Raw genomic sequence first — 24,323 nt, 5'->3', positions numbered from 1 at the left:
CTTTTGGGCGGACTGGAAATTTCCCGGCAAATTCAGCTTTGTTTAGTTGACATTCTCGGACAGTGTCCGACCGTTTCTGATACTTTGTTGGAAATCTAGGTAGATATTTATTTCTGTCTCTATTCGTCTATAGCCTATGTTGCCTTTAAAATAATCAGACACACATAATCACAAACAATACAAAAGGTACGATGGGGAACAAGCCTGCAAACTGCGACACTTTAAATGAATGTGCAATAACACTATGTGCAATAATGACAACCCTATGGTACATAAGGTTGCAGAGAATAGGAAATGTTAGAATAGGTATAGCATAGCATAGAGTACAGCACAGTGTTTTATTTGTACAGTATAGTATAGTGGATAGTGTGCATAGCCTTTATTTATGTAAACCAGCTCCTTTCCCTTCTTGTTTTTTTTTCTTTCCTAGCACCAGGGGAGCCCCCCCTCCTAAATGTCGTTGTTTGGTACCTGTACTATAGCAATGACAATAAAGACCATTCATTCATTCATTCATTCATTCATTCAATCATAGAAGAAGACAGGAAAACCTTCCAGTTCCACAGCTCTATGTGGTATGTGAGTTGGGTCAGTGGTTGCAGGTGTATCCTTCCCTCAGATGGTGTTTATATGAGAGAGGCTGTTTCTCAATGTAATATGGGATGTCATTCCAGATGTGTGTGTGTGAAAAAATGTATCTTTTGAAAACCTTTTTCCATGATCAAAGTAATCGAGTGGCACACACAACAGACATCAAATGACAGAGTTCAACAACGGTGTACCCTTTTTCCCCAAAGGCATATATTTATTTCAATTGATAAAACATGGTTGATTAACAAGTAGTGAAATGACAGTTTGTGAGACAGAGGTTCTGCTTAGAATGGACATGTGAGAGGAACATGCCACACAAACACACAGTCCGTGTTGTCACCTGTGTGAGAACAATAAAGTTTCCATCCATTCAAATACACACCCATGGTCAGTTTTGTCACCTGTGTGAGAACAATAAAGTTTCCATCCATTCAAACACACACCCATGGTCAGTTTTGTCACCTGTGTGAGAACAATAAAGTTTGCAAGCATTCAAACACACACCCATGGTCAGTTGTTCACCTGTGTGAGAACAATTTCATTTTCCAACCATTCAAATACACAACCATGGTCAAGCATACAGTAGTCTCGCCGGAGCCAGAGTTGGACCCTGTTTAAACACTCTCAAAACACAACCTTCCCTCGTCGCTTCCTTGAATAAATCTCTGATCTGACTTGTTATGATCGGTGAAAGCAATTGCAGCTGAAAGCTTGCTTTGACCGATCCGATCACAGTAAGTCAGGGATAACACAGAGGGAGGGAGGAGAGGGGTGGTATTTTTGAAAGTATTTGAAAAGGGCCGTATTACATGGCATCTGCCAGACGAGACTTTAGCATACAGAGAAGTGCTGCATCAGAAAGACCAGTCTCTCTGCCTGGAGCCCCACAACGCCGCCGCTGTTAGAATCTTTAATCATCTGTCTTTTTCCCTATATTACAAGCTTTTTACAACATAAAAAATAAATCAATAATAACTATGATTATTACCATATTCCTCATACGTTCTGTAAATATACATTATTTATTGCATTTTCTTTCCTTTTTTTTATAGAATCGTGTCTTCTTCTTTTCTTTTTTGAATTTGCTATTGTTTTTGTGTGTGTGTTTGTTTTCAAATGCAAATGGTACCGATAAGTATGAGAATGGAAGTGTTGTAAGGCAACAACTAGCAAGAGGGGGTGAACGAAAGAACTGGAATGGACATAAGGAGGTGTTCTGGGCCCTGTCTGCATCCTTCCATCCATCCTTCCTTCCTATCTTCCTAGAACAAACCACTGATCAGACATGGTGACTTGATAGGTGAAAGCAATGCAATGAAAAGCTTGCTTGGACCAATGGAATGGAATGGAATGGAATGGAATGGAATGGAACAATGGAATCATGTTAGATCAACCTTTACCTCAAGGAAGGAAGGAAGGAAGGAAGGAAGGAAGGAACCTTTCTAAAGTATTGGAACCAGGCCCAGTTGCCTCATGCGTTGGTCCGCGTTGTTCTCGTGCACCATGAAGCGTCATCTCAACAAAAATCACAATAATGACAGGCGATAATCAAACATTTAGGTCATAAACAAGAAAAGGAAGAAAAAACACAAATTCACCAAGACAAATCTACGCCCAACAACAAAGTTTTCTGGCACTTAAGTGTTTACCTTATTTTTTTGGTTAGTTGCTACCAATGACAAAAAAGAAGTGAGAGTCCATACAAAACCGTTCCTTGCATAGCGACGCATTAAAAAAACAACCTCATTGTCATCACAGTCTCCCTCTGGCTATACATTTCCTACTAAAGGGGTCTCACCAGCAGCAAAATAAAATATTCTGGGTACAACAAAATAGAGATATAAGATCTTAACGGTTTAAACTGTTCCCTTGAGGAAGGCTTCCGTAACCAACAGTGATGCGGCATCCCTTATATATATAAAGGCCTGAAACAGACAGGCTCGTTTGACACAGCCCAGCAAAGCTCCTCTACTGTACTCAATTCATCAGGAACAGGGGGTCATCTAGCCTTGGTCGCCCCCTTGTGGTCAAAATAAGAACAACAGCAAATAAAGCAAAAGCTGCATTTCATACATTACAGTACTCTCAGCGACCGACCGACTGACCGGCCTCCTCCTTCCTCCTCCTCCCTCGATCAATAAAGTTTAGGAGCGTTACATCTTGACCCCCGTAAAACATAGAAAAGAGCAACAGTCTGGATACCTGATGCTTTGTGTAGCGCTGAGGGCGTTTTAGTAAGACTTTCAGATACACCTGGCTGCAGCACACTCAGCATACATGTGATTCATACACACGCCAACGTGCACTGAGCGCGCACGCGCGTCCATGGTTAAGCAGTTAAGCTGCCCTAGAGCAATGCCCCGAGAGAGAGGAGGGGGAGGGGTAAAGAGAGAGAGAGAGAGAGAAATCAAAATGCAAATATCAAAAACAGAAACGCCCCAACTCTCACAATATAAAAACTGGCTGGTTAGATTCTTCTTCTTATAACTTGACAACAAGCATTCAAGTAATGTCTGTCTGTCTGTCTAGAGTCCCAGTTTAGCTCCAGGAATGGAAAGTCAACAGAAAAGTCAACAAAGCTTTGCTAAGTAAGGGAGGCAACACTCTCTCTATTCCACCCACCTTTGGCACTTCATAGAGAGAGAGAGGGAGGGAGGGAGGGAGAGAGGGAGGGAGGGAGGGAGGGAGAGAGGGAGGGAGGGAGGGAGGGAGAGAGGGAGAGAGGGAGGGAGGGAGGGAGAGAGGGAGGGAGGGAGGGAAGGAGGGAGAGAGGGAGAGAGAGAGGGAGGGAAGGAGGGAGAGAGGGAGGGAGGGAGGGAGGGAGGGAGGGAGAGAGGGAGGGAGAGAGGGAGGGAGGGAGGGAGAGAGGGAGGGAGGGAGGGAGGGAGAGAGGGAGGGAGAGAGGGAGGGAGGGAGGGAGAGAGGGAGGGAGGGAGGGAGGGAGGGAAGGAGGGAGGGAAGGAGGGAGAGAGGGAGGGAGGGAGAGAGAGAGGGAGGGAAGGAGGGAGAGAGGGGTAGGGAATTTAATTCCACACACCTTCAGCTGGCACTGGTTGTATGGCCATGTAAGACATAAAGGAACACGTCCACCACACACACACCTATGACAGCTGCTGCACTGTCTGCAACGCTGGGGGGCGTGGTGGAACGCAGCGCTCCTTCTTTGTGGCTAGTCATCATGAAAACCTGGCACGCTATTGGCCAGCCAACATGTCAATCAAAAAAACAAAACAAAACAAAACGTCAGAATGGGTTTTCAAAGTAGTGTTCAAAGTAAGTCATAGTAATACCTCCCGTTGACAGCAAAATCATGGCTATTAGCAATGGAAATTAAACACATTATTCATAAATGGCGGAAATCATCATCATCATCATCATCATCATCATGGAATATGCCCACTTTTCAAACAAAAACAGTAGGTGGAATGCTCAATTCGGAAGTCTTAGTTGGTCCTGCTATATATATACAGTATATAGTCGTGTAGTGTCAACATCATGGCCCCCGCCCCCCATATCACGTAGAAAGATTTTGATTGGCTGGTTGCCACAGCGCAGTTGAGAAGGTCAAAGGGTCAAAGCGTCTCTCTCTCAGGTTTTAAAGTGGTTTTGTTCTATCATGTTAAAACAGAGAACTGGAGGGGTAGGGGGCGGGGGGGGGGTGACTGAACAAAACAGAGTCACTATGTGGAACCAGAGTGGTGATATCTTTTTTGCTACAGTATGCATTTCCTGACAACTTGCTCCTGGCTGGTTATTCAAAGAATGTCTAAATGTGCAAGTGTGTGTGTGTGTGTGTGTGCGCGCGCGTGTGTGTGTGCGCGAGGGTGTGTGTGTGTGAGTGTGTGTGTGTGTGTGTGTGTGCGTGTGTGTGTGTGTGTGTGTTTCGAGTGCATTGAAACACTCCCCTGAAAGTCCGTTGATTGACTAGACTAGTTGAGATATTAAGTCCTTGTGTCTCCTGAGTCTCTCCTGCTTCACCTCCCCACTGGCGGCGCTGGGGGTGCCCCTCTGATCATGCCTACAGGAAGCAGGGGAAACAAGGGTTACCTCAGGTCAGTTCCTCGCTCCAACAACAACAACAACAACAACAACAACAACAACAACAACAACAACAACAACAACAACTGCATAAGACTGAAAACCCATCTTTTTAATATTGCCTTTAAATGACTAAATAATTAAATGATGATTATATCATGATTAAAGCACTTTGAGCTGCAACTTTTGCAGGAAAAGTGCTATACAAATAAAAGCTATTATTGTTATTATTATAAGCCTTAGCAATCATTGACAGAAGGTCCATAGCAGAGATTCCACAGTACAGTTCTGTCATTGTGACGCCATAAAGCGGAGGTTATATACAACAACACTCTAAAAGTGTACGCTAACATTCTAGTTAAAGTCTGACGACTGTCGCGAGGGGCGGTAAGCGCGGCAGCCAATGGTCATCGAGCGCGCAGCCTTGTACCAGATTGCCAGGTCATGTGACGTGGCCAGCTGACGTGTTAAACTCTGATCCAGGTCGAGGGAGATTTAATAGGCCGCTGCAATGTTCACAGCAGGTATGGAGAATGCATTAGGGTGGTCACACACACACACACACACACACACACGACACACGACACACACACACGCGACACACACATACACACACACGATACACACACACACACACGATACACACACAGCAGGTATGGAGAATGCATTAGGGCTGTCACACACGACACACACACACCATAAACGACACATACACACACGACACACACACACAGGGCTGTCCGTACCTCTGTTGTTATTGTTGTTGCTCTTGCTGGGGTAGATCTTAGGGAACGGCCGGTAGTCCTCAGGAGGAGGAAGGTCTTCAACAGGGTGGAAGTTGAACTTGGACTCAAAATCATCTGAGGGGCAAAGAGAGGTAGAGGGGGAGAGGTAGAGAAGGAGGTAGAGAGGGGAGAGAGAGAGAGAGGGATAGAGGTAGAGGGGAGAGAGAGAGAGGTAGAGGGAGAGGGAGGGAGAGAGGGGAGAGAGAGAGAGGTAGAGAGGTAGTGGGAGGTAGAGAGGGAGAGAGGTTCAGAGTCAAGAACAGAACATCAACATTAGAAACTACATGGCCTTGAGTCAGTACTGTAATGGGACAGTGAAGCACTTGTTTTCTTCTTTAGGCTCTACACTCCAAAAAAGTCTAAAGGATATTTACATATATAAATATCTAAAAAACATATATAAATATCAAACAATATAAATATCAAACAATATAAAGCCATCCATCTCACATGCACCAACAAGACCGAAGCGCTGCAGGCTTGAGGACCCTGACCTTTAACCACCTTTCAGTGATCTTTCGATATCCCTTTCTCTGAGCTATGACGGGGGGGAAAAAACAATCGTCTACCTAGAAACAGCCTCCAATCTGGCCGAGTCATCTAATATAATCTAATACTGTAGGAGTCAGCGAGGACAAAGGAAACACAGACTTCGGTTGCGGTGAAAACAACAAGACTATCTGCCTTTAATTCTCTACTCACAACCAGCAGAGCAACGGTCAAAACAACCGGGCCCCTAAATGTCACGTGAAACCGTATACCCACAGTGTACGCCATTTAGCTGACGCTTCCACCCAAAGCGACTGACGTTGCAGTGAGTGAGCACATTTCTCAGTATAATTGGTCCCTGGCGGGAATCTCTCTAATCCCGTCTATCGAGGAACTCTCCTGGCGCTCTGTGCTTGGGGAGGCCAGGCTGGAAGAGGAACCGGGAGTTCATTTGAATTTCAGAGGTGTAATTTGACTGCGGGTGGTTATTTTAGGCCCGTGACTGAATCCCTGCCTGGCAAGCAGGAGGTGATGGTGCTCAGGACCATGAGGGAGAGAGAGCTTTAGGGTCGTGGTCAAACACACTAGGGATTAGAACAGGGGAGGCTAGGGGAGGTAGAAATAGGAGGACGGACTCACACACACCCACACACACACAGACACACAGACACAGACACACAGACACACACACACACACACACACACACACACGACAAGCCTGTCCTCCGATTTCTACCTCCACCAGATGTCTCAGGAGGAGAGTTAAGGCGTCTCAGGAGGAGAGTTAAGGTGTCTCAGGAGGAGAGTTAAGGCGTCTCAGGAGGAGAGTTAAGGTGTCTCAGGAGGAGAGTTAAGGTGTCTCAGGAGGAGAGTTAAGGTGTCTCAGGAGGAGAGTTAAGGTGTCTCAGGAGGAGAGTTAAGGCGTCTCAGGAGGAGAGTTAAGGTGACTCAGGAGGAGAGTTAAGGTGTCTCAGGAGGAGAGTTAAGGTGTCTCAGGAGGAGAGTTAAGGTGTCTCAGGAGGAGAGTTAAGGTGTCTCAGGAGGAGAGTTAAGGCGTCTCAGGAGGAGAGTTAAGGTGACTCAGGAGGAGAGTTAAGGTGTCTCAGGAGGAGAGTTAAGGTGTCTCAGGAGGAGAGTTAAGGTGTCTCAGGAGGAGAGTTAAGGTGTCTCAGGAGGAGAGTTAAGGTGTCTCAGGAGGAGAGTTAAGGCGTCTCAGGAGGAGAGTTAAGGTGTCTCAGGAGGAGAGTTAAGGTGACTCAGGAGGAGAGTTAAGGCGTCTCAGGAGGAGAGTTAAGGTGTCTCAGGAGGAGAGTTAAGCTGTCTCAGGAGGAGAGTTAAGGTGTCTCAGGAGGAGAGTTAAGGTGTCTCAGGAGAGTTAAGGTGTCTCAGGAGAGTTAAGGTGTCTCAGGAGAGTTAAGGTGTCTCAGGAGAGTTAAGGTGTCTCAGGAGGAGAGTTAAGATGTCTCAGGAGGAGAGTTAAGGTGTCTCAGAAGGAGAGTTAAGGTGTCTCAGGAGGAGAGTTAAGATGTCTCAGGAGGAGAGTTAAGGTGTCTCAGGAGGAGAGTTGTGCGTGGCGGAACCTTTCCTGGACTTGTTATAGCGTCGTCCCTACTGGAAGCGCATTTGTTACTGCGGAGCTGCTACAGCCAGCCCTATCTTTGTACATTGAGTTTGCCTTCGATAACGGCCGTCAATGATATAATGTTTCATTTCACTTCGTTCTAAATTGCTCTGGGTTCAGTCTCTGCTGTCGTCCATCCTTAATGAGCGGTTAGAAAAGTGAAACGGAGCAGAACGCAGTGGGTCCCTGAGGACCAGACCTGGGAGAGGACGACAGATGGAGGGGTGGAAGATGGAGGGGATGTAAGATGGAGGGGTGGAAGATGGGTGGAAGATGGAGGGGTGGAAGATGGAGGGGTGGAAGATGGAGGGATGGAAGATGGAGGGGTGGAAGATGGAGGGGTGGAAGATGGAGGGGGTGGAAGATGGAGGGGTGGAAGATGGAGGGGGTGGAAGATGGAGGGGGTGAAAGAGGGGGGTCACTGACTCACCTATGATGGAGGACTTGGAGGAGGAGGAGATGGAGGAAGAGGAGGAGGAGGAGGAGTGTCCGTTGCGGATGGGTGGGGGAGGCGGCGGTGGTCCGGCTGGAGTACGGGAGGAGGAGGAGGAGGAGGAGGGAGGAGGAGGGGGCTTCCCTCCCCGGCCGTGGGGGTCTGAGGAGGAGCTGTGGACCCGGTAGGGGGGCGGGGGAGGGGGGGCGTCACGGCTGCCGTTACGAGACCCGGGGTGAGGCACCTGGGGAGCTACACACACACACACACACACGCATACACACACACACACACACACACACACACATACAGACAGAGAGACACACAGAGACAGACACACACACACACATATACACACACACACACACACACAGTGAGAAACAAAACACACACTAATCAGGAGACTGGAGATCTATACAACCCTACCCAACAGGCTGTCCTATTGTGTGTGTGTGATTTGTTTGAGCTTTACGCGTTACGACTACGATGACGTTAGATGCACAGTTCACTGTGTCCTTAGATACCAGAGATACTGGAGGGAGAGACAATGAATAAGAGAAAGAAAGGGGAGAGGGAGCGAGAGAGAGAGGGAGAGAGGAAGAGAGAGGAAGAGAGAGGGTGAGAGGAAAAGAGAGGGTGAGAGAGAGAGGGAGAGGGAGAGAGGAAGAGAGAGGGTGAGAGAGAGAGGGAGGGAGAGCGAGGGAGAGCGAGAGAGAGCGAGAGAGAGCGAGAGAGAGGGAGAGAGAGAGAGGAAGAGAGAGGAAGAGAGAGGAAGAGAGCAAGAGAAAGGGAGAGGAAGAGAGAGGGAGAGAGCGAGAGAGGAAGAAAGAGGGAGAGAGAGAGAGAGAGAGAGAGGGGGGGGGCAGATATACTGAGTAGCCTAATGTAAAGAGGGAGCGGGTGAGAGAGTGAATGAACAAATGAAAGAGAGAAAGAGAGACAGCGGGAGGGAGGGAGGAATTCCGGAATATTCCAGAGGGCTGGCGGAATGCAGATGAACCAGGAGTCCTCGTGGCGAAGCGCTCGGCCAGCCAATCACAACAGAGTATCCGGCCCCCCCCGAGCAAACGCAAGCGCTTTCCTGTTTGACAATCCTCTCTGGATTTAAATATGCCCCCCCCACCACACACACACACACACACACACACACACACACACACAGCCCACCTCAGGCCCAGGTAGTGCTGATGGAACAGAAGCCATTTAGCAGCCGCTTTTATGCAAACGTGACTTACATTGTACACTGAGAGAGTGCATATGTTTTTTTTTGTATCCAACCCGAGGGTTGTACGAGCCAAACCAGTCTGTGACGATTTGGTGGGGTGGGGGCGGTCGGGGGGTATGGGGGGCAACACAGGGGAGGCTGGTGGAGGTCGGGGGGTATGGGGGGCAACACAGGGGAGGCTGGTGGAGGTCGGGGGGTATGGGGGGCAACACAGGGGAGGCTGGTGGGGTGGGGGCGGTCGGGGGGTATGGGGGGCAACACAGGGGAGGCTGGTGGAGGTCGGACTCGGGGGACGGGCTCGTCGTGATGCACGGAGCGGAACACACACGTGGTGTCCTCCGATTTCTACCTCCACCAGCCTCCACTGGAGTCATACGGGAGGGATTCAATCCCGCATCTCAGAGGGTCAGGTGGAGGTGTCGCTTAACAACACCGTTTGGATTCAGCTGGTTGAGAGGTATAGGGGATGAGGCCGGACTATAAGCTAAAACAGTCCTTGATATGACTTGACTGTTTCCCCACAAACACGTTTAAAACGCGATACAGAGACAGTAAGCTATAACAAAGAAGTAGCTTCCTAATCCAATACATTTTTAAGACCTAGCGAATCATATTTAAGAAATTTTAAGGCCTTAAAAAAACGTTTTACGATCCCGCGGGAACCCTGGACTGAGCTAAACAGTCTCTGATATGACCTCACTGAGCTAAACAGTCTCTGATATGACTTCACTGAGCTAAACAGTCTCTGATATGACTTGAGTCTCCACAGATCAGGAGAGTTTGAACACTCGACACACAACGCAGGGAATCCAAGAGTCACCCCGGCTCATCCTCACCTGCTCTGCGTCCCGGGGGCTCCCTGGCAGGTGGGGGGGGGCGGCCCCCTGCCGGCTGCGGCTGTGGAGACGGCGAGGGGGGGGGCGGGGGGGCGGCGGAGCGCCCGTGGCTGTTCCCCCCGCCGGAGGAGGATGAGGAGGAGGAGGAGGAATGCTTCTTGTGCAGGGAGTTGTGCCTCTGGGGCAGCTCCGGGGCCCCGTGGTCCCCGTGGGAGGGGCCGTTGGAGACCCCGCCCCCCCCTCCCGACCCAGACGGGTGCCTGTACGGCGGGGGCGGAGGGGGGGCCGAGGACCCCCCCCCGGTGGGCGGCCGCGTGGAGGAAGGGGGAGGTCTCATGGAGGGAGGGGGTGCGGAGGAGGGCAGGGCGGGGCCTCTGTGGGGGGTGGGGGGGAGGGGCTTCTCCCGGCTGTGTGAGGAGGACGATGACGTGTGGTGGTGCGGGGCGGCTTTCTGGTTGGGTGTGGGCGGGGCGTGGTTGCTGTTGTTGCCGCGGTTACCCCGGTTGAACGGCGGGGGAGGGGGCGGGGCCGAGCTGCTGTGCTTCATGCCGCCCCCGCCCGAGGAGGAGTGGGAGGAGCCTGTGTGGGAGGCGGAGCTGGGGGGGCGGGAGATGTCGGGGAGGGAGGGGCGGTGGGTGCGTCGCCCCTCCGGGGGGGAGGGCTTGTCTGCCGGGGAGGGGGAGGGGGAGGCGGAGCGGCCCAGGGGGGGCCGGGGGGCGGCAGGTCTGGAGCCGGGGGGGCGCAGGGCGGATCTGCCCACTGAGCTGTCTGGAGGGAGGGGGGAGAGACTTCAGTACAGTATACACACACTCTACACACACACTCTACACACTACACACTCTACACACTCTACACACTCTACACACTCTACACACTCTACACACTCTACACACACACACACTAGGGGTGCAACGGTTCAGTTGGCCCACGGTTCAGGTGAACCTGGGTTTTTGGGTCACAGTCTGGGTATGTGGAAGAGAAAAAGGAGGGAAAAAAAATGCTACTATTTATTTACAAACTGTTACTTTACGTTATTTTTCTTATACTCATGGAAGTATTCAGACACATTCCAGAATATTACTGGTATACTGTATAATAATATACAAATATAAATATATATCAAACAAAAACGTTTTTTTCAAATGTAAAAAAAATGCAATAAACACTTTCAAATGTTAAAGTGCCTCTTAGCCTTGACTACTGGTAGAGGAGAGGAAGAAATAAAAGTAAAAGTGCACTTTAGCCATGACAGCTGGTAGCGCATGTGCGCATACGACACGCGTGAAGCAATGGTTGCAGTAACGTTTCAGTTCACTGTTTTCGTTCCCTCATCATTGTATTCGAAGCCAAAATCGAAATGAATGACCGCACAACGCAGATTTGTAGCAATCCGGGGCTTCCTCAAACTGTTGTCAGGTTCTCAACTCTGCTCGCCATGAACAAACATTTGAACAAGAAGCAACTGCGTTCCAGACAAACTCCACCTCCCACTTTCAATGGAACGCAGCATAAACCGAAAAATAACCACATTCACTAGTGTGTACTGAACCGTGGACGGCAAACCGTACGGTTCAATATGAAACCCAGAACCGCTGCACCCCTTCTACACACTCTACACACTACAAACTACACACACACACACACACACACACACACACACACACACACACACACACACACACACTCATGTTGACAGTTCTCACCTCCAACAGGCCGAAGCTTTGGTACACCTCCCTGGAACAGACCTCCCATTGGCATGGGTCCTCCTGACCCGAACCCTCCTCCTCCACCTCCTCCACCACCACCTCCTCCACCACCTCCTCCTCCTCCTCCACCACCACCACCACCACCACTTCCGGAATCTGAAGGAGCAAAGGAACAGACGTTGTTGAGAGAGACAGACAGACAGACAGACAGACAGACAGACAGACAGACAGACAGAGAGAGAGAGATAGAAAGAAAGAAAGTGTGTGTGACACTCACTCTCAAAAACAGGTGCACTTCTGTCGTTGACTGCGACCTTCTTCAGCCGCGCCCCTTTGTGGATGTCAGAGAGCAGCGCTCCTCTCCCCTTGGTTTCACCTGACGACAGCTTGGGAGCGACGGTGTTGGCCTGAGAGGAGGGGACAACACACCGCCACGTCAAACAAACCTCATCAACGCTAACAACAATGAACGCTATCACGTTAACTAGCTCATCAACGCTAACAACAATGAACGCTATCACGTTAACTAGCTCATCAACGCTAACAACAATGAACGCTATCACGTTAACTAGCTCATCAACGCTAACAACAATGAACGCTATCACGTTAACTAGCTCATCAACGCTAACAACAATGAACGCTATCACGTTAACTAGCTCATCAACGCTAACAACAATGAACGCTATCACGTTAACTAGCTCATCAACGCTAACAACAATGAACGCTATCATGTGGTCCTTTGTGGCTCAGTTGGGTTGGTAGAGCATGGCACTAACAGCATATCACATACAGTAGCTATAACGGCAAAATATGATATATAGGGATGCTCCGATTTATCGGCCACCGATTTAAATCGGCCGATTTCACTCCAAATGACTCGATCGGTGATCGGCAAAAATGGCCGATCGCAAAAAACGATTATTTTTTTTATTTATTTTTTTTTCCTGGGGAAGACAGATAACTGAACAGAAAACATAGGAGGACGTAACAGTATGTAAACCATGAAGGCCACGTTTATGATGTCTTTTATACAGCCATATCGACTGACTTGGGCTTCAGGCCCTAACTGGGTGATAGGCCAGACTTTTACTATGCCATAAAAATGGGTCTGCGTTTGCTTGGTTCCTAATGGATCAAAACTTTTGTCTAAAAAGCAAAAAATATGTAGGCTATCCAGTCAGTAGGCCTACACTTATGTATTTAAAAAGAATTCGGTATCGGTATCGGTATCGGTTGATCTTGAGGAAAAAAATCGGTGATCCGTATCGGCCCCAAAAATCCAGATCGGAGCATCCCTAATGATATAACACTTTCTGTCTCACTCCTTATAAACAACACCAGTCTTATAAATGATTTACGAACGTGTTATAGCATAATCACAGCTGTAGAAACACATACTGATAGCAAAAACAGCTAGATGTGTTATAGCACTTGTCTCACTCTCTATAAACCACACCAGTGTTATAAATCAGTTCTAAACGTGTTATAGCATAATTATGGTCATAGAAACACCTAATACGGTTTGTTGTGACGGTCGTATTAAACGGTGGATCTCAGAAGAGCTGAGCTTACCTGGCTGAAGGTGGGGGGTGGGGGGGGTCCGGGGGGAGGAGGGGGAGGGGGAGGAATGGGCATCCTGTCCCTCTGTAGGCACCCTGGGGGGGTGACGGGGGGAGGGGGGGGAAGGGGGGCTACTTCACCGTCTCAGCTCTGGGGACACGCTGACACCTGCAAAACATAAGGGGGGGGCACAGGTTAGGAGGGTCAAAGGTCAACTCTGGGATATGGTGTCATATCAGAATCAGAATCAAGTTACAGCCCATTATACAAGCATAAGAGAGTCAAATTCTTTGGCTTCAGTTCCTTGACATTGCCTAGCAACATGAGAAAATAGCGATAGTTATAGATATATACTTTTTTTTATTTATAAAATAGGACATAAAAGAGACAATAGAGTAGCATAATAATAGAAATAATAACTAATAGAAATAGCTTGAGTAATAGCCCTGAGGTAGCAGTAGATGACAGCAGGTAAGGCATCAGACACACAGTATCTGTACTGGGATCAGATATACACAGGTGGATGATGCTGTGCTGTGTACTCATATGAACGCAGGTGTACATAAGGAGGAAGTGGATGACAGATGTGTTACCATGGTATCCACAGGTGGATTACGCGTGTGAGCGTAGGAGGTCAATAGTCACCAGGCCTTAATAGCCCTCCTTCATAAGCCTGGCTGCTTGGTGGAAGTAGCTCAACACCAGTGTGGCGGTGCCTGCCGGAGTGTGTGTAGAGAGGAGAGTGTGTAGAGACGAGAGTGTGTAGAGGGGAGAGTGTGTAGAGACGAGAGTGTGTAGAGGGGAGAGTGTGTAGAGACGAGAGTGTGTAGATACAAGAGTGTGTTGAGTGGAGAGTGTGTAGAGGGGAGAGTGTGTAGATACAAGAGTGTGTAGAGGGGAGAGTGTGTTGAGAGGAGAGTGTGTAGAGAGGAGAGTGTGTAGAGAGGAGAGTGTGTAGAGAGGAGAGTGTGTTGAGAGGAGAGTGTGTAGAGCGGAGAGTGTGTAGAGGGGAGAGTGTGTAGAGACAAGAGTGTGTTGAGTGAAGAGTGTGTAGAGAGGAGAGTGTGTAGAGGGGAGAGTGTGTAGAGGGGAGAGTGTAGATACAAGAGTGTGTTGAGTGAAGTGTGTAGAGGGGAGAGTGTGTTGAGTGAAGTGTGTGTTGAGTGAAGTGTGTGTAGAGGGGAGAGTGTGTAGAGCGGAGAGTGTGTAGAGAGGAGAGTGTGTAGAGAGAAGTGTGTGTAGAGGGGAGAGTGTGTAGAGAGGAGAGTGTGTAGATACAAGAGTGTGTAGAGACAAGTGTGTGTAGAGGGGAGAGTGTGTAGATACAAGAGTATGTTGAGTGAAGAGTGTGTTGAGTGAAGAGTGTGTTGAGTGAAGAGTGTGTTGAGTGAAGAGTGTGTTGAGTGAAGAGTATGTTGAGTGAAGAGTGTGTAGAGGGGAGAGTGTGTAGAGGGGAGAGTGTAGATACAAGAGTGTGTTGAGTGAAGTGTGTAGAGGGGAGAGTGTGTTGAGTGAAGTGTGTGTAGAGTGAAGTGTGTGTAGAGGGGAGAGTGTGTAGAGCGGAGAGAGTGTAGAGCGGAGAGTGTGTAGAGTGGAGAGTGTGTAGAGAGGAGAGTGTGTAGAGACAAGAGTGTGTAGAGAGGAGAGTGTGTAGAGTGGAGAGTGTGTAGAGACAAGAGTGTGTAGAGACAAGAGTGTGTAGAGACAAGAGTGTGTAGAGAGGAGAGTGTGTAGAGTGAAGAGTGTGTAGAGGGGAGAGTGTGTAGAGAGGAGAGTGTAGAGAGGAGTGTGTGTAGAGGGGAGAGTGTGTAGAGAGGAGAGTGTGTAGAGCGGAGAGTGTGTAGAGAGGAGAGTGTGTAGAGAGGAGAGTGTGTAGAGAGGAGAGTGTGTAGAGGGGAGAGTGTGTAGAGAGGAGAGTGTGTAGAGAGGAGAGTGTGTTGAGTGAAGAGTGTGTAGAGCGGAGAGTGTGTAGAGAGGAGAGTGTGTAGAGAGGAGAGTGTGTAGAGAGGAGAGTGTGTAGAGAGGAGAGTGTGTAGAGGGGAGAGTGTGTAGAGAGGAGAGTGTGTAGAGGGGAGAGTGTGTAGAGAGGAGAGTGTGTAGAGAGGAGAGTGTGTAGAGGGGAGAGTGTGTAGAGAGGAGAGTGTGTAGAGGGGAGAGTGTGTAGAGAGGAGAGTGTGTAGAGAGGAGAGTGTGTAGAGGGGAGAGTGTGTAGAGAGGAGAGTGTGTAGAGGGAAGAGTGTGTAGAGTGAAAGGTGTGTAGAGGGGAGAGTGTGTTGAGGGGAGAGTGTAGAGGGGAGAGTGTGTTGAGTGAAGGGTGTTTGTTGCGACAGAGCGAAAGTCCGACGCAAAGAAAATCCAAAGCGAAGATATTTCAGAGAAGAGAGGAAGAGATGAAGACGCTGTGGAGATGAGGTAGGTAAGGAGGGCAGGGAAAGGAGTGTGGACGCTCTTGTTCGCTACAACATCTTTGATGAAAGATCTGCTCTGTTTCCACGGACGTGACATAATAATCCCAGAGTCGACCTTTAACATAACAAGGTCAAAAAAATAAAAACAGCAGCACAAGAACTGCTTCTACCACAGGGCCGTCAAGGCCCTGAACACAGCAAAGGCCTAAGTTCTGGGCCCAGGACAGTCCGGACGGATTGTATGGCAGCTAGTGCTGAGGCACAAACATGTACATTTCAAGCCTGCAAACTGTGACACTTTAAAATAACGTGAAAAAATACTTTTGTGCAATATGACTAGTACAGTGGATTGTGTACATAGCCTTTACTTATGTAAACCAGCTCCTTACCTTCTTGTGATTTTATGCTTTTTCTAAAAAAAAAAAAAAAAAAAAAAAATCCTTTCCTAACACCAGGGGAGCCACCCCTCCTAAATTTCGTTGTTTGGTACCTGTACTGTAGCAATGACAAATAAAGTCCATTCCCATTCCCATTCCCATTCCCTGCCACATGAAGTGAACTCCAGTCAGTGTCAAAACTAACATCCCTGCGGTGCCTAAACACACACTGCTGCCCTGTGCTGACTTAAGGTCAGTCAAGGTTAAGTTGGACACCCGATTCAAACACAATGAGCCGGTTTCACAGACAAGGCTTGAACCTAATCCTAGACTAAAAAGGACTAGACTTCAGTGGAGGTTTTACAAAGTGTGATTTAGTCCAGGACTAGGCTTAAGCCCTGTCTGTGAAACCGCCGGCCCAGTATCTACTGACACACGCTGGTCGCCCCAGCCCAGATCTGTGAGCGCTATTGGCCAACACTACTTCTTCTGCTGTTTAGCATGACTAACACAACACTCATTCTGCTGTTTAGCATGACTAACACAACAGGTCGTTAACACTCACTGACGACGGTAACAGGAGTTGCCTACTACTAGCACACCCAAACCTGGGCCGACCAACCAATGATTTGGTAAGACAAGGAGCCTCCCGCCAAAACACAACCACCCCCCGAAATTCGAGGCCCATTCAGGCTCGTCCCTCAGACCAGCTCGACAGAGACACAGGTCAGTGGAGCTACCCAAACCTGTTCACTCACTCACACATGGACCTGAGACAGCACGTTGAACCAGCTTAAAAGTTTAACCCCACCCTCTGTCCCTCCCTCCCTCCCTCCATGCTCCCTTGCTCAGCCCGACACCATTCCACGAGCTGCCTGCCTGTGTGAGTGTTTGAACAGGTTTTCACGGAGACAGAACATATGGAATGTCACTGAGCGAGCTGCTTGCCAGAGCGGCGACAAGCAGCGGAAATGACCCGGCGCTGTGAAGCTGCGGCCCCCAGAGCAGAAACCCAGAGTGGAGCGAAGATCAGAAATAACACACTATCTCACACAGCCTCCTTATTGCCTCTTCATATTTCTCTATCTCTCTCCCAATACCTCCACACACACACACACACACACACACACACACACACACACACACACACACACACACACAGATAAATAACAGATAGATAAGATTATATCTGTGAAGATTATATCTTATATCTGTGATTATATCTGTGACTTGTGACAGTCGGTGCCTTGAACGAGAAGACGTCAACAACCTGTGTCAATGTGCTAACGACTCATTACCATGTGTGAGGTAAGGGCTAGGCACCTGACACTGTTGTGTGATTGTGCGCAAAGCAGTGATGAGTATTGTTCTAATGTTATCATCATTGCTGCCTGCTGTACCATATCTCGCCCCCCGTAATATCCAGAGTTCTCTCGTTCTCTCGTTCTCTCTCTCTCTCTCTCTCTCTCTCTCTCTCTCTCTCTCTCTCTCTCTCTCTCTCTCTCTCTCTCTCTCTCTCTCTCTCTCTCTCTCTCTCTCTCTCTCTCTCTCTCTCTCTCTCTCTCTCTCTCTCTCTCTCTCTCTCTCTCTCGATCAGCTACATCCAAGAAAAAACTGCTGTAAAAGACAAACGGTTTACCTTATCAGGTGGACAGACCTAGTTGGAGAGCAGCCAATGAATGGGAGCAATAATCCTCGGGGTCTGGTCTTGTGACATACTTACAGGAGACATGTAAGCCAACACTGCTCTGCCACTGAGGCCCAGGCCCAGGCAATGAGGAAGTTGTCTGCTTTTGTGGATAATAAGGAAATAGCCTAAGTTAGCTAAGGGGGGTGGGGGCCTGTTGAGAGGACAGATTGAAAACAGATTAAAACCTCAAGCCCGGTTTGACAAGCTGTCTCGTCTGATTTCTCTGCTGACATTTCTGATCAAAAACACCCCAGCAGCCCAGTAAACAAGCCCACAGGCTGGGTGTGTTGGGTAGGTGGACACACACAGCAACAGAGAATGAAGTGTCCTGTCTGCACAGATTTGCTCTGGCTCACTCCAGACACAGACAGACAATGCTGGCAAAGTGTTTGCCAAATTCCCCAATACTGATCTTGATGTAACCGAGGCTGGCTGTAGTTAGACACTCTGAACTGAATCAGATCCACAAACATGATGATTAAAGTTAGGAAATGCTGTATTCGCTCTTCGTTTTAACTCGTTAGACAAGGTGATGGCTGGGTATGTATAGTAACGCGATTTGATGATCTTTGTGGACATTTGTCTGACACCCGGGGTGGATGTGGCAGCCTGGTGACTTACCCTGTCTGTCTCTGTCTCGAAGAACCGCTCGTCTTCCACAACAACAACAACATGAATGGTGGAAACTGCAGTTAGTTTGTGGCAAGTTCTGCTGACAATCCCCAGACAGCAGTAAGGCATGCAGGCCCTCTCACTAGGCTAGCTCATTCAAAAACAAAACAGCATATAAAAACAGAGTTACGGTTTCTTGTACCCTGGAGTTAGCTTAGCTTAGCGGGCTAGCAGGGTGGTGTTGACTGTGTCTCTCCAGCTGTCAGCGGGATGGTCCACCTCCTCCACAAGGATGCAAACACGTCCAGATCCAGGTGATAGAAGTAGTCCAGGGTTCAAGTGACACTTTCCTCTCCGAACTAGATCGGCTGTTTATTTATTTCCAGTTCTCTGTCTGTCTCTGTCCCCCCACGTCTCTGACCTGCAGGCCGGGCTGCCAGACTCTCTGCCTCGCCGTGTCTCTCCTCGGGCCGCTTCGCTTCTCCGAATCCCGGAAATGACAGAAGGCCGTCCCGTCCCGTCCGACACAAAATGGAGGCAGGTAACCGGATCACCGCCGAGCTAACAACCCGAGGATTTATTATTCTCAACGTGGAAAAACAGCGAAACAGCGACCTCCGTGGGATGACATCTGAATGAGTGAGTAAGAGAGGGAGAGAGAGAGAGAGGGGGGGTAAAGAGAAGGAGAGAGAGAGAGGGGGGGTAAAGAGAAGGAGAGAGAGAGAGAGAGGGGGGGGGTAAAGAGAGGGAGAGAGAGGGGGGGGTGAGGGGGGGTAAAGAGAGAAAGAGAGAGGGTAAAGAGAGAGCGAGTGTGTGTGTGTGTGTGTGAGAGAGAGAGACAGAGACACACACACGCACACACTTGCATATCTCCCTGTCCAAATCTTGCATTTCAAATATGTTTACTGGAAAGCATTCTATCATTACAAGTAATAAACAAACAAAGACTGTTGGCCTGACAAAGAGTATGACAACACTAAGCTCACACCCCGACACTACTGCATGTCCCAGACAGGTCAACCCCTACACTACTGCATGTCCCAGACAGGTCAACCCCGACACTACTGCATGTCCCAGACAGGTCAACCCCTACACTACTGCATGTCCCAGCTCACACCGCTACACTGCTGCATGTCCCAGACACCCCGACACTACTGCATGTCCCAGACACCCCGACACTACTGCATGTCCCAGACACCCCGACACTCCTGCATGTCCCAGACAGGAGGTGATGATGACCATGATGATGATGATGAAGAACCTAAAACAGACATCAATGAGAAGGAAGCATTTAAGCAAAGATAATTCCTTTATCTTTATTTGAAAATCTTACAAAAGTGACTTCATCGCATGAGATGTTGCATTGCCCGACATTCAGCCCAGAAATGACTGTTCGAAAGGCACTGTTGTTGAAGGTTTCTGCTCACTGGTACGTTAGACTACATTTTTGTTTTGCATAATTCAGACCGAGGGAACAGGTTTAGACATGGGTCTTCTCTGTCAAGCACAAAAAGTACAGTAAATGTTTTCTTCAAGTGGAAACACATATCCCCCTAACCACACTAGAGCTGAACCGAGCAGAGCTGAGCGGTACCATGCCATGCTGGTTATGCATCCGATGTGAGGCCTTTGTTTCTGCTCAGCCACCATAAGACTCGAGCCCTATTTGAATACTCTTAAAAATGCACCCTTCCTTCCTTCCTTCCTTCCCTCCTTGAAGATATATCACTGATCTAACATGATTTGACTGGTGAAAGCAAAGCAGTGGAAAGGTTGCTTGGACCTATTCATGAGAGGACGGAAGGGGGCATCTGATTAGTATTGGAACAAGGCCCGCCATCCCCTGATTAAGACAGGAGACATCACTGTATGTAGATAATGCAACATTAAGACTAGTGGTTTGATTCAATCATTTCACAGAAGAGAGGTAAGCCTCGGCCAATTGTAATTGCAGAGGCTTGATTGACAGGCAACCCAATGAGGAATTGCCTTTTTGTTCATTATTCAAAGGATGATCGATCAAATCAATCGAATTGTGAAAATACGTTTCATTCCCCAAAAATATTCCCTTCGGTTTGCGGCCCTTGCCGCCCCCCACCAAGGTTCATTGGATTCAGTACAATGTTTCGAAGCACTTTCGAGGCCAGACTTAGTCCTACTACTACACACGCACTCCGCCACCACAGCTGTCCTCATTCTAAGTGCACTAGCGCTCTCTCTATCATGGCAGCAGCCGTGCCTTCTAGAACAGACGTTGTATTCTAGAATAGAATTTCATATTCTAGAACAGCATTTCGCATTCTAGAACTGAATTTTGTATTCTAGAACAGACTTTGTATTCTAGAACGGCATTTCAGACTCCAGAACAGCATTTTGCATTCTAGAACAGGATGTTGCATTCTAGAACAGAATTCCATACTCTAGAACATAATTTCGCATTTCTAGAACAGAATTTCGCATTTCTAGAACAGAATTTCAAGTATGATCTTCAGAATCCCGATCAGGATAGTCCAGAAGATAGACTCCTCCTCCTGGAACTCCTCGTCCTCCTCCGTCTGGGCGTGTCTCTGCTGGCCGCGGGCCTCCTCCGACGGGTACGAGTTCTTCCCAAAGAAGGGGTCCTGCTGCGGGGCAGTCTGATCGTAAAACACCCGCATCTCAAACTCGCTCTCCTTGTACGCGGGGTGGCCGTAGATCCCGATGCCCACGGGCCTTACGAAGTCCCCGGGGACCACCACCACGTCCTGCCCGCAGGTGACCGAGTGCAGCTTGTAGGTGTCGAAGCTGGGCCGCAGCGTCTTGTCCGACACGTAGAGGTCCGCGTCGCCCTTCAGGCTGCGCATGTTCAGGATGATCCGCCCGTCGTGGTTCAGCCGCAGGTAGCTGTAGTTGCCGGCGCCGATGTGGCCCTGGACCACGTGGAGGAGGACCCAGTCCTCTGGGACGACGTCCTCCTCCACGGGGTGGAGGAACCCCCAGGAGCCCCCCGTCTGGAAGAGGAGGAGGGCGGCCCCCAGCAGGCTGCAGTAGAGGAGCACCATGGTGTGGAGGTGGAGGGTCTCAGGTCAGTACAGGAGCACCATGGTGGAGAGGTGGAGGTGGGGGGATCTCAGGTTAGGCTGTCAGACAGTCACCGGCAGGAGAACATCCTCCCTCTGCTGTAGGCTGATAACCTGGAGGGAAGGAGAGAGCAGGGGAGGGAGGGAGAGAATGGGAGAGAGTGGGAGGGGGGAAGGAGGAAGAGAAGGAGAGAAGGAGAGAGGAGGAGGAAGAGAGAGAGAGAGAGAGGGAGGGAGGGAAGAAGGAGAGCAAGCGAGAGAGTGGGGGAGGGAAGGAGGAAGGAGAGAGAGAGAAAGAGAGGGGGAGGGAAGGAGGAGAGACAGAGAAAGAGGTCAAAATATAAAGATCCAAAACAAAATGCCCCTCTCACAATATAAAAAAAACTGTCTGGTGACACTGTTCACATAACCGACAACAACAAGCCCTGAAGTAAGCGGGAGGAAGGGCAGAGAGAGATTAAATAGAGTACAATCATTGTGTACACGCCACACAGTGTGAAAGTGCAGGGCTCTTTTTATGGCTTTAGCCCAAGTCATGTAGTAGACTAATGGCTATTATGGGATGTTGTTGTGATCATAACTCCTTGAGTGAATCACCATGACGGTAGTACAGTGACGCGAAAAGTGACACCACTAACTTGCATGGCCTTTGGCTAAAAGCCCCCTGGCCCCCAAGGTCCCTTGGCAATCCTATAAATACGTTTAGCGTGCGACCGCTAGTCTCAATATTAGACGTGGTGTGACCGCTGCAACCTTGTGCCAATCATTTAGCAAATAAAAAAAGGCTGGCTCTCTCTCTCTCTCTCGGTCATGGCGAAAGACAGGGTATATACAGGAATCTTGAGGTTAATTTCAATACCTTTCTAAGACTTTTTAAACACCTCGCTTGTCAATATTTTTCCAGACCTCACCGCCACTTCGAGCTGTAACCGTTGACATCAGTGACACCTTTAACTTAACAGTTTGAGTTCCACTATCATACAACACAATCTCCGGTTCATCTTTGTTTTTTAATAAAACTAATACATTCACGAACTTTTACAAAACGTTTTTAGGACTCAAACTCCATGGACTGAGTCTAAATTTTTTTTTTTTTTTTAAATCAAGACCTCATAAAATCGTGATAAGACTTTTTAATACTTATTAAGGGTCTTGATTTTCCAAAAATTTATTTATCAACTTTTAATACTTTTCAAGACACTGCGGATTATATCCTGCAGAAAGATGCCCTGGCACGGAAGCGGTACGCCCACCCTCTCATGCTCGGCACATTGGGCAACGGATTGACCAGTGAATTAGTTGGCTATCTTCTTGCAGTAGGCCACTGACCTGTAGAATAGCTCCTGTAGCTATAATCGCATTAGTTAGTTAGTTGAACTAATTAAACTGCCTTTAAACCCCCCAACATGGTGCGACCTCGCATAGACCCAGACCAGGGTCTAATGACAGTTGACAGCTCCGTGTTACAACTGACACACGCAAAACTGACGACTTCAATCAAATCAAACCTACACAATAAATGCACCAGTAGCAAACCTAGTCTATGATAAAATAAACACCAACTGATCGGTGTGATATAGATGACATAATAATGGCAAAACACCAGTTATCGCTCAGCACAATCGCCTCGCTAGCAGGTGGCTAGCTAACCTAGCAGCATTGCTAAGCAACTGTTAGCGTGTGATGAAACGAGGCGGTGTGTGTTGTAATACGGAGATAAGCGTCATTTGTCCGACACGTTTATTTAAGTTCTTCAACACGTTACGAGGGTCAAGATCGTCCGCTACTCACCCGCACATTGTTCCGGTACAGATGCAGCTAGTGGTTATTGTTTTACCAGCGTTTAGCCGGAGAGAGACAGAGCAGTGTAAAGTTCACTTCTTTCCTTTTCCTGGGAGTCTCACGCAACCATAGATCCCCCTACCGCCACCTACAGGCCCGGGAGAGTACTACAACCCCCCCTACCGCCACCTACAGGCCCGGGAGAGTACTACAGCCCCCCCTACCACCACCTACAGGCCCGGGAGAGTACTACAACCCCCCTACCGCCACCTACAGTCCAGGGAGAGTACTACAACCCCCCTACCGCCACCTACAGTCCAGGGAGAGTACTACAACCCCCCTACCGCCACCTACAGTCCAGGGAGAGTAGTGCAGAATGAAACACAACGAGGTAACACTAAACCTAAATAAATCACATCCTCTCACAAATTAAAATCGTTTAATAGGAACCAATATGACATGAGGCAGTGATGATGCTATCCTGACCAGTTAGTCTAAAAATAGTATCGATTTATGGTCAATTTCACATCTCTGGCTGTGGTACACCGCAGTTGGGTCCAGTTGAGAGTTCTCACCATGTCACAGCACTTACAAGCCACTGGATATATCAGGCTGATGCCCTGCAATGCATAAGCAAATAACTAATTGAATGGTGGTGGTGGTGTAATTACTTTATACTTATTGAGCTGGCCACAAATGCTTGTGGGTAGATTGTATGTCTACATGATTGAATCAATTATTTGTCCAATGGTAATCAAAATGCAGTGCCTCTAAATGCCTACACTGAAATTGGACAACTGTCAAATAGGCAAGTTCAGGCAGTTATATGGGATTGTAAAGTTGTTATCATAGCAATAAGCACTAGAGAGAGGAAAGGAGCTGAAGTGGTTATAAATGTATTATCGGGTTGTCATCAAAGGGACTATGAAACACAACAACTAAGAAGTCTGTCTGGTCGAGAAGGGCTTCACCACATTGGTTACTTTATTGTACCTTCAATTTGGCTTTGGCAACACTAGTGTCACAGCTGTCCTGCCAATGAAGAAAACCAACCATGTTTTTTTTACTAAGTTTGTCTAAAGATCCTCTGACAGCTTTCTGACAGCGCTCA

The 24,323-nt window shown here is 48.5% G+C and overlaps 2 protein-coding genes across 2 annotated transcripts; both read right to left on the bottom strand.

Annotated features, from left to right (window-relative positions):
* Positions 1-3,576: 3,576 nt before the first annotated feature.
* Positions 3,577-18,821, bottom strand: wipf2a (WAS/WASL interacting protein family, member 2a). Its single transcript, XM_080546606.1, has 8 exons — positions 18,574-18,821; positions 13,297-13,452; positions 12,002-12,131; positions 11,722-11,880; positions 10,019-10,786; positions 7,955-8,209; positions 5,376-5,489; positions 3,577-4,609 (listed from the first exon to the last, which is right to left on the bottom strand). Exons 2-8 carry the CDS (start codon positions 13,357-13,359, stop codon positions 4,566-4,568), a joined length of 1,533 nt encoding a protein of 510 aa, XP_080402732.1. The 5' UTR covers positions 13,360-13,452; positions 18,574-18,821; the 3' UTR covers positions 3,577-4,565.
* Positions 18,822-19,667: 846 nt separating this feature from the next.
* On the bottom strand, positions 19,668-23,328 carry cUnh6orf120 (chromosome Un C6orf120 homolog). The gene is made up of 2 exons (XM_080546609.1): positions 23,222-23,328; positions 19,668-21,544 (listed from the first exon to the last, which is right to left on the bottom strand). Exon 2 carries the CDS (start codon positions 21,410-21,412, stop codon positions 20,834-20,836), a length of 579 nt encoding a protein of 192 aa, XP_080402735.1. The 5' UTR covers positions 21,413-21,544; positions 23,222-23,328; the 3' UTR covers positions 19,668-20,833.
* Between the last annotated feature and the right edge of the window lie 995 nt (positions 23,329-24,323).

This window comes from Nansenia antarctica, assembly GCF_963989245.1.
Source record: "Nansenia antarctica genome assembly, chromosome: 16".
In the NCBI taxonomy this organism is placed as follows: Eukaryota; Metazoa; Chordata; class Actinopteri; order Argentiniformes; family Microstomatidae; genus Nansenia; species Nansenia antarctica.
Note: the sequence above shows the minus strand (reverse complement) of the source record. Positions and strands in the feature narration are given on the sequence as shown.